The sequence below is a fragment of the Grampus griseus genome (assembly GCF_964374135.1).
Source record: "Grampus griseus genome assembly, chromosome: 1".
Classification (NCBI taxonomy): Eukaryota; Metazoa; Chordata; class Mammalia; order Artiodactyla; family Delphinidae; genus Grampus; species Grampus griseus.
In genome coordinates this window covers 160,783,969-160,797,197 of record NC_139017.1, presented here as the reverse complement: position 1 = coordinate 160,797,197, position 13,229 = coordinate 160,783,969, and the positions used below count along the sequence as shown (strand labels likewise).

Below are 13,229 nucleotides of genomic sequence, written 5' to 3'. Positions count from 1 at the left end.
CAAGCTCAGTGAGATAAAATCGAATGTTTTTATATTGTGTGTGTGTACCCCACTCAGGTTTATGTTAGAATATTTGAGAATACTTGAATTTGGCATATAAATGAAGTCACTGAGTACCAGTACCTACTTGTTTAATGTAACTGTTATAATTTTTCTATGAAACAAGTATACTTAAATTGCTGGGAGCTGGCTCATCTAAAGGCATTCAGCGGAGGAAATTATTTCACCTTGCAGTTGAGCTTCCAGTGCTCACATTGGTAAAAACCTTCCAGTTGCTTTGAAAACTTTTTGCTATTGTTGGTGTCATCCATACTCTATCGTATCAGCAAATTTTATTTCCGTATAGTAGTTTTCACTATCCTATTTATTTTTTAATGAGAAAATATTAAATTGCTTTATTTATATTCATTGATATATTTCTGTATAAAGTGATGTTAAAAGTGCCCAATATAAAAGCTGAATTTGATTGTACAGCAAACAACAAATCTGGCTGTGTTAAAAAGGGCTTTATTGTCCCCCTTAGATAAAATATTTCTGGGAAAAAAAGTTGATGTCTCTGAATCATAATCTAGTTTCAACTTCTCTGATTGTTTATAAGAACCCCTTCTGGGGAAGTCAGTGGACAAGTGAATCCTGGGAAACATAGGGCTTATCATATTTGGGGCATCTGGCAGGTCTGATGGGCCAGGTTCTTACAGGATATGGTTGGGGTAATGGGCTGTTCTATATTTTCTGCTTCTAAATTCATCATGGCTAACTTCCAGCTCTCGGAAATAGGTCAAAGCAGAGTTTTCCTTTGGGTTAAAATGAAGGTCTTTAGCTGATTCAGGTAGAACAAGTAGAACATAGAAGGGAAAGCAGGAACTTCATTTGCACATGGCCCAAGTAAATCCTGTACAAAAATGAGTTTGGAGAAGACTTCCTTAGCATTGTCAGGTTAAAGGGACAATACAGTAGCAAAAGCCATTGTGATGGTGACAGTCCTTCTTCAATATGCTATCTCTTTGAGTCATACTTCTCCAGTCTGGATGAGTTGCTCTCTCTGTCTTGTATATAGTTGACCCAGGTATTTCCCATCACCATTATCCTGGGGATTTGTTGTACATCTCTCCTGTGATGTTTCTCTTGTTTCGCCTTTATCTTAGCATTTCCTGGTATTTGATAGAGCACTCCTTCTGAGAAATTACATATGGGATGTAATCTTTTTGAGACATAACATGTCTGAAAATGTGTTTATTGCACTGTAGTATTTGGTTGTTAGTCTGGTTGGGTATAGAATTTTAGGCTTGAAATGATTTGCCTTCATAATTTTGAAGGCATTGCTCCATTGTCTTCTAGCTTTTAATGTTGGCTATTTAGAAGGTCAAAGCCATTCTGATTTGTGATGCTTTGTATGATCTCCCCTCTCTCTTGCCCTGTGTGGAATTAGGCTAGTAGAATCTTTTACCCTCCTTCCTTCCCTTCCTCCCTCCCTCCCTCCCTCCCTCCTTTTCTTTTTCTCTCTTTAGTGTTCTGAGATTCACAGTGATGAATCTTTTAAAAAAATTATTTATTTATTCATTTATTTAATTTTTTGGCTGCATTGGGTCTTCGCTGCTGCACGCAGGTTTTCTCTATTTGCTGAGAGCGGGGGCTACTCTTTGTTGTGGTGCACAGGCCTCTCATTGTGGTGGCTTCTCTTGTTGCAGAGCACAGGCTCTAGGCGTGCGGGCTTCAGTAGTTGCAGCACGTGGGCTCAGTAGTTGCAGCTCGCAGGCTCTAGAGCACAGGCTCAGTAGTTGTGGCTCACAGGCTTAGCTGCTCCACAGCATATGGGATCTTCCTGGACCAGGGCTCGAACCCCTGTCCCCTGTATTGGCAGGCGGATTCTCAACCACTGCACCACCAGGGAAGTCCCCAGGGAAGTCCCCCAAAACTTTTTATCTTTTTGAACAAAGAACTGTTCCAGGTGCCTTTTATAGTCTTCCAGGGAATTGAAATTTTTTCCACTAAGAGAATTTTGTAGAGACCTAAATAAATGGAAATCCCAAGGTGCAATGTCTGGTGAATATGGTGGATGAATCAGAACTTCCCAGCCAAGCTGTAACAGTTTTTGCCTGGTCATCAAAGAAACGTGCGGTCTTGCATTATCCTGATGGAAGATTATGCATTTTCTGTTGACTAATTCTGGATGCTTTTTGTCGAGTGCTGCTTTCAGTTGGTCTAATTGGGAGCAGTACTTGTTGGAATTAATTGTTTGGTTTTCCGGAATGAGCTCCTAATAGAGAACTCCCTTCCAATCCCGCCATATACACAACATCCCCTTCTTTGGGTAAAGACCAGTCTTTGGTGTGGTTGTTGGTGGTCATTGCACTTGCTCCACGATCTCTTCCTTTCCATATTATTGTACAGTGTCCACTTTTCATCGCCCATCACAATTTGTTTTAAAAACAGAACGTTTTCATTACATTTAAGTAGAGAATTGCATGTGGAAATGCGGTCAAGAGGGTTTTTTTTGCTTAACTTATGTGGAACCCAAACATCAAAGTGATTAACATAACCAAGTTGGTGCAAATGATTTTCAGTGCTTGATTTGAATATTTTGAGTATGTCAGCTCTCTCCCCCGTGGTATAACGTTGATTGTTCTCAGTTAATGTCTCGATTTGATCGCTATCAACTTCAACTGGTCTACCAGCCCATGGAGCATCGTCCAGCAAGAAATCTCTAGCATGAAACTACTTTTGACACATTCGGTCAGTCACAGCACCTTCTCCATACACTGCACAAATCTTCTTTTGCGTTTCAGTTGCATTTTTACCTCTCTTGAAATAATAAAGCATAATATGCCGAAAATGTTGCTTTTTTTCCTTCCATTTTCAATATTAAAATGTCATACAAAAATTCACCAATTTTGATAAGTCTTTTTTTAAATGCATGTTGATATGACAGCTGTCACATATAATCTAACAAAATTGTTTCAAATGAAGTTGAAGACAACTAAGTGCTACCAGAGCCATCTTAACGGAAAAAACAAAATGAACCTTTTGGCCAACCCAATAGTTGCTTCCTAGATTTTATTCCTGCTTGGAATAAGTTATTTATGAATGAATCAAGGATTTTTTTCTGGAGGATTCCAGAATCCCACTTTGTTTCCCCTTCCAGTCACTACCGCCAGCCCCCAACAATCAGTACTCCTACCTCAGGCCCTGTCAAAAGTAACAGATGTCTTCCTAACATCTATCACCATCATTAGTTTTGTCTATCATCATCTATCACATCATTAGTTTTGCCTGTTTTTAAACTTTACATAAGCGAAACCATACAGTATGTGCTCTTAGGTCTGGCTTCTTTTGTTTTGTTTAATATCATGTTTTTGAGTATCATCCATGTTGTGGCGAGTAGCAGTAGTTCATCGATTCTTGCTGCTGTATAATAGATCATTGTTTGACTATACCACACTTTATTTATGCATTCTACTGTTGATGGACATTTGGCTTGTTTACAGTTTGTGGCTTTTATGAATGCTGCTCCTGGGAACATTCTCATACATGTCTTTTAGTGCATATCTTGTCATATTCATTTCTGTTGGATTCCCAGAAGTGGAATTGCTGGGTTGTGGATGACACATATATGATCAGCTTTAGTAGATACTATCAGTTTTCCAAAGTGGTGCTACCAGTTCACACTCCCACCAGCACTAAGGGTTGCAGCTGTGCCACATTCTCACCAGCACTTGGTATAACTCACTGCATTTTGATTTCTGCTCTTACCACTCTGCTGAACTGCCCTTGCCAAGATAAATCTGACAGTTTTTCATCTTCATGTCCCTTGTCCATTTTGCAGCATTGACGAGCTTGCCTATCCATCCTTGAAATGTTCTATTCCTTTGGATTCTGTGATACCAGTCTCTCCTGTTTTCCTCCTACCACTTGGTCACTTCTTCTCAGTTTACTTCTCAGCTCTTTATCCTCTCTTCATCCCTTAACTGTAAATGTTCCCCAAGGTTTATCTTTAGTGTCTTTCTTTTAACTCTATTATATGCTCCCTGGATTATTTTTATCTACTTTCATGGCTTCATTTGCCACCTATATGGGGAAAGTGCCCAAATTTATATCTCTGGTTAAAATCACTCTTCTGAGTGCCAGACCTGCTTATCCAGCTATCTACTGAAATATTCTACTTGGATTTCCAAAGACACCTTGAACGTGTATCTATATAAATATACCATAATTTATTTATTCTATTGTTGATGGACATTTGGGTTGTTTTCAGTTTTTTGCAATTGTTTTCTTCTTCATGAAAATTTATTCCTTTTCCTACATTTTCTGTTTCAGTGAATAGTACCACATCTACCCGTTGCCCAAGCCAGCAACTCAGGAACTTTTGTTTACTACTGTACTTTACCACCTCTCATCATCAGCCCACCCTATTTACTCAGTCACAAATCCTGACTATTATCATTCTCAACAACAGCTTCTTATTTGGTCTCCCTGTCTACCTCAAATTTGTGTCACTCTTATTTTAAATCCTTCAGTGATTCTCCCTTGCCTGTAACTTGATGAAGTCCAAGTTTCTTAGCATGGAATACTATGGCCTCTATGATCTGGCCCTTACTGTTCTTTTTCATTTTACATCTCTCCTCTTCACTTCTGTGCTCCAGCTTTGCTGAACTACATTCAGCAACTCAGATGTATCATGTTCTCTTTATATACCCTGTGCCTTTCTAATTACTTCCACTTCTTTTTTTGCCTGGCTAACTCTTATTTGTTCTTCAACCCTAAATTAGATCTCCCATTCTTTTTTTTTTTTACCTTTTTTTCCCCAAAAACATTCTTTTGAGAAACATTTCCTAACTGCCTCTAAGAAAAGACAAATTGTTTACTACTCAGCTCTTCCTTTAGACTGACAGCTCCTTGAGGACAAGCACTATTTTTATTTTTTTTTTGTGCGGTACGCGGGCCTCTCACTGTTGTGGCCTCTCCCGTTGCGGAGCACAGGCTCCGGACGCGCAGGCTCAGCAACCATGGCTCACGGGCCCAGCCGCTCCGCAGCATGTGGGATCGTCCCGGACCGGGGCACGAACCCGTGTCCCCTGCATCGGCAGGCGGACTCTCAACCACTGCGCCACCAGGGAAGCCCCTACAAGCACTATTTTTAAATCCCTTTTGGAACTTCGGTGCCTAGCACGTGGAGGCATTCCTAAATACTTGTTGGCTAAATAAAATGCTCTGAATTGAATAATTTAAATTGAGCATAAAGTACCTATTGTTATGCACACTGGTTTTTTATTGTCTTGTACACACTTTTTGATTTTGACTTTGATTCGGAGGTCTAGATACTGAAGAAATAATACTTTGTTCTATAAGGTACCTTATGCCTTGGAGTCCCATGTGATTGGCACAAATCTGGATTTGCCCCCTCTATGTCAGGTCGGTGGGAATTCTAGCCTTAGAGTCATAGAACGGCTCATGCAATCCCCGGAAGAAACTTGGCAGCTTCAGGCTACTTTGGCAGATTTCTCTTAAAAATAGGGAAAATATGGAGTCGCCTCACTCTGTAGGGGAAGTGTTCATTCCACAGCGATAGAAAGTAGTCTTTGTTAAGAGTTCTGGATTGCAAGCTTTCAGAGGTTCCACAAAACTTATCCGTTGGCGCTTTCAAAGTCCTCTTTTGCCTTTGGACCTATAACAACTTAAAGTTCTTTAGTCTTAATGAGAGAGGAAGGAGAAACACCCAGGTTACCCCCTGCCCTTTCTGACAGGACTTAAGCAAGTATGTACTTAGTTTTTCTACTTTAGAATAATTTTGTATTAAGTGATATTTTTAAAAACATACATTTCTTAATCATCTGTGTTAATTGCAGGGGCAGGGGAGAGAAAAGGAAACTTGTCCTCACTCTTTGCTTATTATCTGTTGTGGTGACTATCTTTATATAATGGTTAGTGTAATATATAATCAAATGTAAGATTGTGGTGTTCAGGCCCACTCCTTGGGTAGGGCAAATGGGATGGTCATCTTGAACTTTGCCCTTGTTGGTACAGGGTGAGGAGTAATCCCCCCTTACTCTTCTTTTCTAAATACAACTAAAATTCAATTTTAAACATTTTGGAAGGGGGAATGGGGTGGGGGGATTGGGAGCAGGCATGAAAGGGGCTCCTGGGGTGCTGGTAATGTTATACTTATATGTTCACTTTGATAATTTATTGATCTATATGTATGTTTTATGTACTTTTCTGTATATGTCTTATGTCAATAAAAATCTTTTAGACAATTCAATTTAGAAATTTCTGTCTTTAAACATTTCTCTAGGAGCCTATGAAAGATGTTAATGGTGAGGCTCTTTTTAAGTGCCATTAGTTTTGCATGGTCTGCTATGGGTTGAGGAACCTTGCCCTTGTGGTGTGCAAATTTTAAGTGGGGTTGGAGAATGGTGAAGGGAGAAATTAGTGTGGGCAAGAGTAGTCAGGAAAAACAAAATAGTTATTCATTCAGTAAACATTAACTGAGCATGAACCATCTACCAGGTGCTCTGCTGACACAGAAAACTTGAATGAGACTGGAGGTCAGAGTTGGAGGGAAAAATAAGATCTAGGTTATAGATCAATAATCCTGGTTATAGATCTCTATTTGTCTTTACAGAATAATAAAAATAGCAAGTGCTTATTTAGCATTTCTTGTTTGCTGAAGCTTTACATATATTACCTTTTAATCTTCACAGTAACCCTGAGATAGGCCCTACTGCTAATATCTCATTTTATTTCCTCTAATAGATGAGGAAACTGAAGTACAAAGATGCTTAAAGTCACTCACCTAGGAAGTAGTAGAGCTAGGATTCAAGCCCAACTGTCTGGCTCCCTGTTTCTCTGTTCAAAATTACTGTGCTGTGTGAAACTAATGCAAAAAATATTGGAAATGTAGGTTGACCTGGAGACACTATTGGAGATGGTCAGTAATCCTGCTTCTGGTACTCTGTGGTTTATGTATTTTGGAGCTCTGTGTGAATGCCTTTTCTTCTTTTTACAGACATGGCTGGATTCTGCCAAAGAAATAAAAAAGCAGGTTCGTGGTAAGTGAATATAGCCCTTTTTCTAGCTCTTTCTTTTTTTTAGTAGGTCAGAGGATTTCCAACCTTTTTCTGGCTGTGAGTCACTTTAGAATTCTGACTATGGTAGATGGCTTTGAAATTAAGATAAAGCCTTCCTTTGGAAGGTAGAGATTCCATAATAGAAAGATACAGCAGAGGTAGACACTATTGAGATGTAGGTCAGATCTTGATGATTTTTTTTTACAACTAGGCAAAGTGGGGGAAGATAGGAATGATTGAGAGAAACAGAAGGTGGAAACAAACAAAGAATAGAAGAGAAAAGGATATGGGAGTCAGTTCTCACAATGGTAGTGATTGAAACTGTAGTAGCTTACGATTGGGAGTTTGCTGCCTGATCCTGTTCCATTTAAATTGTTCTGGACTATTGAGTTCTAACCTTCTCCATGTTTTCTTCTCTATAGTTCTTTTTTGTCCCTTTTCAACCGTCTTCTTCCAAATTGAAGTATGTAAGGAACTGTGGAAGGAAAAAAAAGAATAGAAGAAATTCCTTGCCAGTGACCCTTCTGTCATTGTGGCTTTCTCTTAGCTCCAAGCCCTCTGGCATATATTACTGCTGAACACCCTGCTCAGACTGGTGTCCTGGGATAGATTTTTCTAGGTTGATAAAAGTCTAGATTAGTATTTTGTAGCCTCAGGCCCAATGGGCTAAAGGGTAGAGACTTTACCCACCCCCCCCACCCCCACCCCCCCAGTTATGACTAGATGTCCTTTTAGTTTAGTTTATTTTTGAGGAAACTTGTAGGAACTGCAGTAGATGTTATTCGTCATGATTAGTAAGTTTTAACTGTATCACCTGAAAAGAAGTTTTGTTTTTCATTTGTTTCTTAAAAGAAAACACTTTTGTTATGGTGAAATGTTTTCTTTTAGACCCTATTTATTTATATTTCTTAAGATAGAGAAACAAAATACTACTTTGGCCTGACAACTCTCCATATTTGCTCTCTGCCTATAAAATCTTGTTTTAAAATGCAAATCAGAGTAAAAAGTATTCAGAATATTTGAGACATGACAACAAAAAACATGATTCCAAGCCCCTTTCAATGAAGATACTTTTAATATTCAATATTACTCAGGAATAAATGATTGTACAAGAAGACTCTTTAGGAAGAAAAGTTAAAACAGAGTTTATGATGAGTGGAGAAGACTGTCTAGTAGATTATCTTCCAGGCTATTGAGAAAAAAAACTCTCGCTAAGAAAAATAACCTAAGTGTTTGTCGTTTAAAAAAAATTTACAAAATAATAAAACCTCTTCCTTCAACATGGGAAAGAAAAACCATGTCTGTAACACAAACTTTAACATCAAAATGTAAATATTTCATTGAGCCAAAGAGAAGGTTGACATTTATCTATTGCAAAGATTTGGGGTTTTTTAAAAATAGTTTTCACGGGCTTCCCTGGTGGTGCAGTGGTTAAGAAGCCGCCTGCCAATGCAGGGGACACGGGTTCGAGCCCTGGTCCGGGAAGATCCCACATGCTGTGGAGCAACTAAGCCCGTGTGCCACAACTACTGAGCCTGCACTCTAGAGTCCACGAGCCACAACTGCTGAGCCCATGTGCCGCAACTACTAAAGCCCGCGCACCTAGAGCCCATGTTCCGCAACGAGAAGCCTCTGCAATTAGAAGCCTGTGCGCCGCAACTAGAGAAAGCCTGCGCACAGCAACGAAGACCCAACAGAGCCAAGATTAAAAATAAATAAAATAAATAAATTTATTTTTAAAAAAAGCCCTTGAGTTTAAAAAGAAATAGTTTTCATCATACAAGTAATATATACCCATTGTGAAAAATTAAGCATTATGAAAATATATCATGAAGCAAATAAAAAGCCTGTAAATCCTATCCTCCAGATATAATCACTGTTAAATTGGTATGATCTGTAAGATTTTTTCTAGGCATATATAAATTTTGTTTTTCAAAAATACAATTATGTTATACATTGTTATATATTGTATCTTCTGTATATTATGTCATATGTGGTTTTAAAATTTTTAAAATAGGTGATATAAATATGAGGTATAAAATTAAAAGATACAGATGAATATAATACAAGGTCAATCTTCCTTCTTCCCCTGTCCTTTAACTAATTTCTTGTGTTCTGTCCAGAGGTGTTCTGAGTGTATATAGACATACATTTTAATATAAATATGTATTTAATGCATACGTTATATTTTATATATAATATACTTTATAAATATATTTTAATATAAATATGTATGTTCTGTATGTATTTAATATACATATGCAATCTTTAACATAATTTGTATACTCTTTATATTAACATATATCAATTTATTTCATTTGTTAAAAAATTTTTTTAATGATTATAAAGTTGTAGCACTGTATATATATATATATAGAGAGAGAGAGAGAGAGAGAGCGAGAGAGAGAGAGAGCGCGCCAATCTTACTGATGGATATTTTGGGTTGCAGTAAACATGTATTGAATATATATGTATATGTGCACTTAGATGTATCTGTAGTAAATTGCTAGAAGTAGAATAAAAAAGTATGAATGTTTAAATTTGTAATAGATATTCACCAGCAAGATTTTTTCCATATTTCAAAAAATATAGAAAAGAATGGAGGCTAATATAACAAATACCCATGTACCCATCACCCAGAATTAACATGTGTTAACTTTTACATTTAAAATAGAACAGTACAGGTAAGGTTTATCTCCTAGTCCCATCCCCTTCTCTCCCTATCCGTAGATATCTATTTTCATGAATTTGAGGTGAGTCAGTCCATGTTTTTATATTTTTCCTTCATATATCCATACCCATGTACAATAGATAGTATTGCTTCGCCTGTATTTTTGAAATTTCCCTCGGACCTAACAATCCATTTGAACCTTCTATGGTTTATCAGTCTCTCTCCCTTCTCCCAGCTTAATATTTAGCTTTGTTTAACTTCCTTGGTTCTGAATAAGAGAGATCTCCCCTGCTGAGCCAGGCTAGCAACTTCCACCTCCTTCTGGAATAGTACAGAGCAAAAGCAAGAAATCCTTATACCTTCTGAAAAATACTGATACATAAAATAACACAAACTGTGTTTAAGAAATTCTATAGCCCAGGATATGCCCCTTCTAAATGTATCCTCCTCTCCTTCCCCTGCAGAAGTCACCACTGCCCTGAATTTTGTGTTAATGATTCCATTGTATTTTTTAATGTTTTTTAAAAATTACCTAATGTATGAATGTATACCTAAAAATATTGTTTTACCTTTTTGGACATCATATAAATTGAATTATATAACAGTTAATCATTCATGACTAGCTTTTCTTATAAACATGATTTTGGAATTCATCTCAGTTGAAAAGAAAATTTCACAGTGATATCCTCTGAGTTTTTTCTTTTCTTTTTTTCTTTTTCTTTTCTTTTTGGCTGCACTGTGCGGCTTGTGGAATCCTAGTTTCCCCACCAGGGACTGAAGCCGGGCCCTGGCAGTGAAAGTGCCAAGTCCTAACCACTGGACTGCCAGGGAATTCCTCCTCTGACCTTTTTCTCTTGTATTCTGTTTCATTTTTAAAATGCTGATTTTGACCCATTAAACTGATTTCACAATGGATCATGATCCACAGTTTAAAAACCCTACCAGGACTTCCCTGATGGTGCAGTGGTTAAGAATCCGCCTGCCAATGCAGGGGACACAGGTTCGAGCCCTGATCCAGGAATATTCCACATGCCGTGGAGCAACTAAGCCTGTGTGCCACAGCTCTACAGCCTGTGAGCCACAACTACTGAGTCCGAGTGCCACAACTACCGAAGCCCGGGCGCCTAGAGCCTGTGCTCTGCAACAAGAGAAGCCCCCGCTTGCTGCAACTAGAGAAAGCCCGCGCACAGCAACAAAGACCCAATGCAGCCAAAAATAAATTAATTAACTAAAAAAAAACACCCCACTGATTTAGGCTTAAAGTGGAATTGCTAGATTATAGAGTATGTTTATTTTTAGTTTTACCAGATATAGCCAAATTGTTCTCCTTTAAATTGATTGTAATAGTTTACATCCCCACCAATAGTGTATGAGATAGTTCCTGTTTTCCTGTGTACCCAGAAGGCAGGAAGTTTTTTTCAATTATTAATTTTAAAAATGTTTGGACACAATTTCAGACTTAAAAGTTGAAATAATGGTACAAAGAATTCCTGGGTACCCTTCACCCAGATTCCTCAGATGTTAATATTTTACTATTTTATCTTTTCTCTTTATACACACACACACACACACACACACACACACACACACACTGACACACACAAAACCTTTTTTCTGAACCATTTAATAGTAAGTTGCATCGTAGCAGCGCCACTCACAATAGCCACTTTTTTCTACCCCCAACTTTCACAGTTGCTTTCTATATGCGCTGTTCTTTGCCTTGATTTTTTTTTTTCACTTAACAGTGTATAGTGGCAGTGTATCTTTTCTTGCTAAATAAATACATTTAGGTTGTTTCCAGACATTTGCTATTACAAACAATATCTTATACTTGTATCATTTGACCACGTTTAAGTGTATGTTTAGATACATTTATGAAAGTGGAATTGCTAGGTGAAAGAGTATATACATTTTATGTTTTGATAGATATTCTCAATTGTTCTCCATAGTGTTGTACCAGTTTACACTCACATCAGCAATAGAAGAAAGTGCTTATTTTCCCCACCAATCGTGGGTGTTATCAAGCTTTTTATATCAGTTAGCTCAAAGAGAAAAAAAAATCACACTTTGTAAACTGTTGTTGATTTGCTTTCTTTAATGCTAGTCTTCCTATACTATTAAAAAATTGCCATTTATATATGTTATGAAATAACTGAATTTGTGTTTAAAGTTCTTAAATGCTGAATTCACATTTATTGAACATTCTTTTAGCTGTCTTTTTTCCCATATTGATTTGCTCTAGCCAGTACATTTTTAAAAATAAATTTATTTACTTATAGCTATGTTGGGTCTTCATGCTGCACGTGGGCTTTCTCTAGTTGCAGCGAGCAGGGGCTACTCTTCGTTGTGGTGTGCGGGCTTCTCATTGCGGTGGCTTCTCTTGTTGCAGAGCATGGGCTCTAGGCGCGTGGGCTTCAGTAGTTGTGGCTCATGGGCTCTAGAGCACAGGCTCAGTAGTTGTGGCGCACATGGGCTTTGTTGCTCCGCGGCATGTGGGATCTTACTGGACCAGGGCTCAAACCTGTGTCCCCTGCACTGGCAGGTGGATTCTTAACCACTGTGCCACCAGGGAAGCCCTCTAGCCAATACATTTTTTATAGGTAGCATAGAAGTCATCTTTTTTTAATGTCTATATGGGAATTATAAGTTAACAGTGATTAGATTATTAACATATCGTAATCGTAACAACAGATGGTATTTTACAGTATTTGAACTGTAAATATTGCCTCCCCATCCCCTTACCCTTTTTTATGAGAAACAATTATGGGGTTGGTTTCCTAAGTTCCATTTAAAGTTTCTGGGATGTGAAACATTAGAAGTGAGTTAATGGTAAACATTAGGATTGAGTAGATTTGAGACAAGTTTGTTTTATTGTCTGGAATTTGCCTTTTAGTTCAAATTTTGAAGGAAAATATCAACCATTTCCAAGGGACTCCTGTATTAAATATTTTAGCATGCTTAAAACTGCATATTCTTTAAGACATTTAAACTATTTCAAATTTTAATTTGCATATGGTCATTGGCAGCCAATAGCAATAAAAATGATATTTGGAGATGAAATGCTGTGAATGCAAAACAGAACAATGTTTGAAACACAGATGTTTGTTATAGGGTAGTAGAGTCCAATGGTTAAAAGCATGGGATTTGGGGTAAGAGAACCCTGGATTCACTAGCTATGTATTTTCTTAAGCCTCTGTTTCTTCATAAATAAAATGAACTAATAGTAGCACCTACCTGTATGTAAGAGGGCTAGCTTAGTATCTGGCATGCAATAAGTACTGAACAAAATGTATCTCTTAGCATCATAACCAATCATACTTACTTCTTTTTTTTTTTTTTTTTTTTTTTTTTGCGGTATGCGGGCCTCTCACTGTTGCGGCCTCTCCCGTTGCGGAGCACAGGCTCCGGACGCGCAGGCTCAGTGGTCACGGCTCACGGGCCTAGCTGCTCCGCGGCATGTGGGATCTTCCCGGACCGGGGCACGGACCTGTGTC

The 13,229-nt window shown here is 38.0% G+C and overlaps 1 protein-coding gene across 9 annotated transcripts in view; it reads left to right on the top strand.

Annotated features, from left to right (window-relative positions):
• Window positions 1–13,229, top strand: part of EPB41 (erythrocyte membrane protein band 4.1) — a gene marked incomplete at its 5' end in the record, with an annotated part of 199,219 nt that overhangs the window by 85,050 nt on the left and 100,940 nt on the right. For all 9 annotated transcript variants that reach the window (XM_082670196.1, XM_082670195.1, XM_082670194.1 and 6 more), the window contains one exon: window positions 7,004–7,046. In XM_082670196.1, the coding sequence (XP_082526322.1) occupies window positions 7,004–7,046 (43 nt within the window). The remainder of the gene's footprint in view (window positions 1–7,003; window positions 7,047–13,229) is intronic.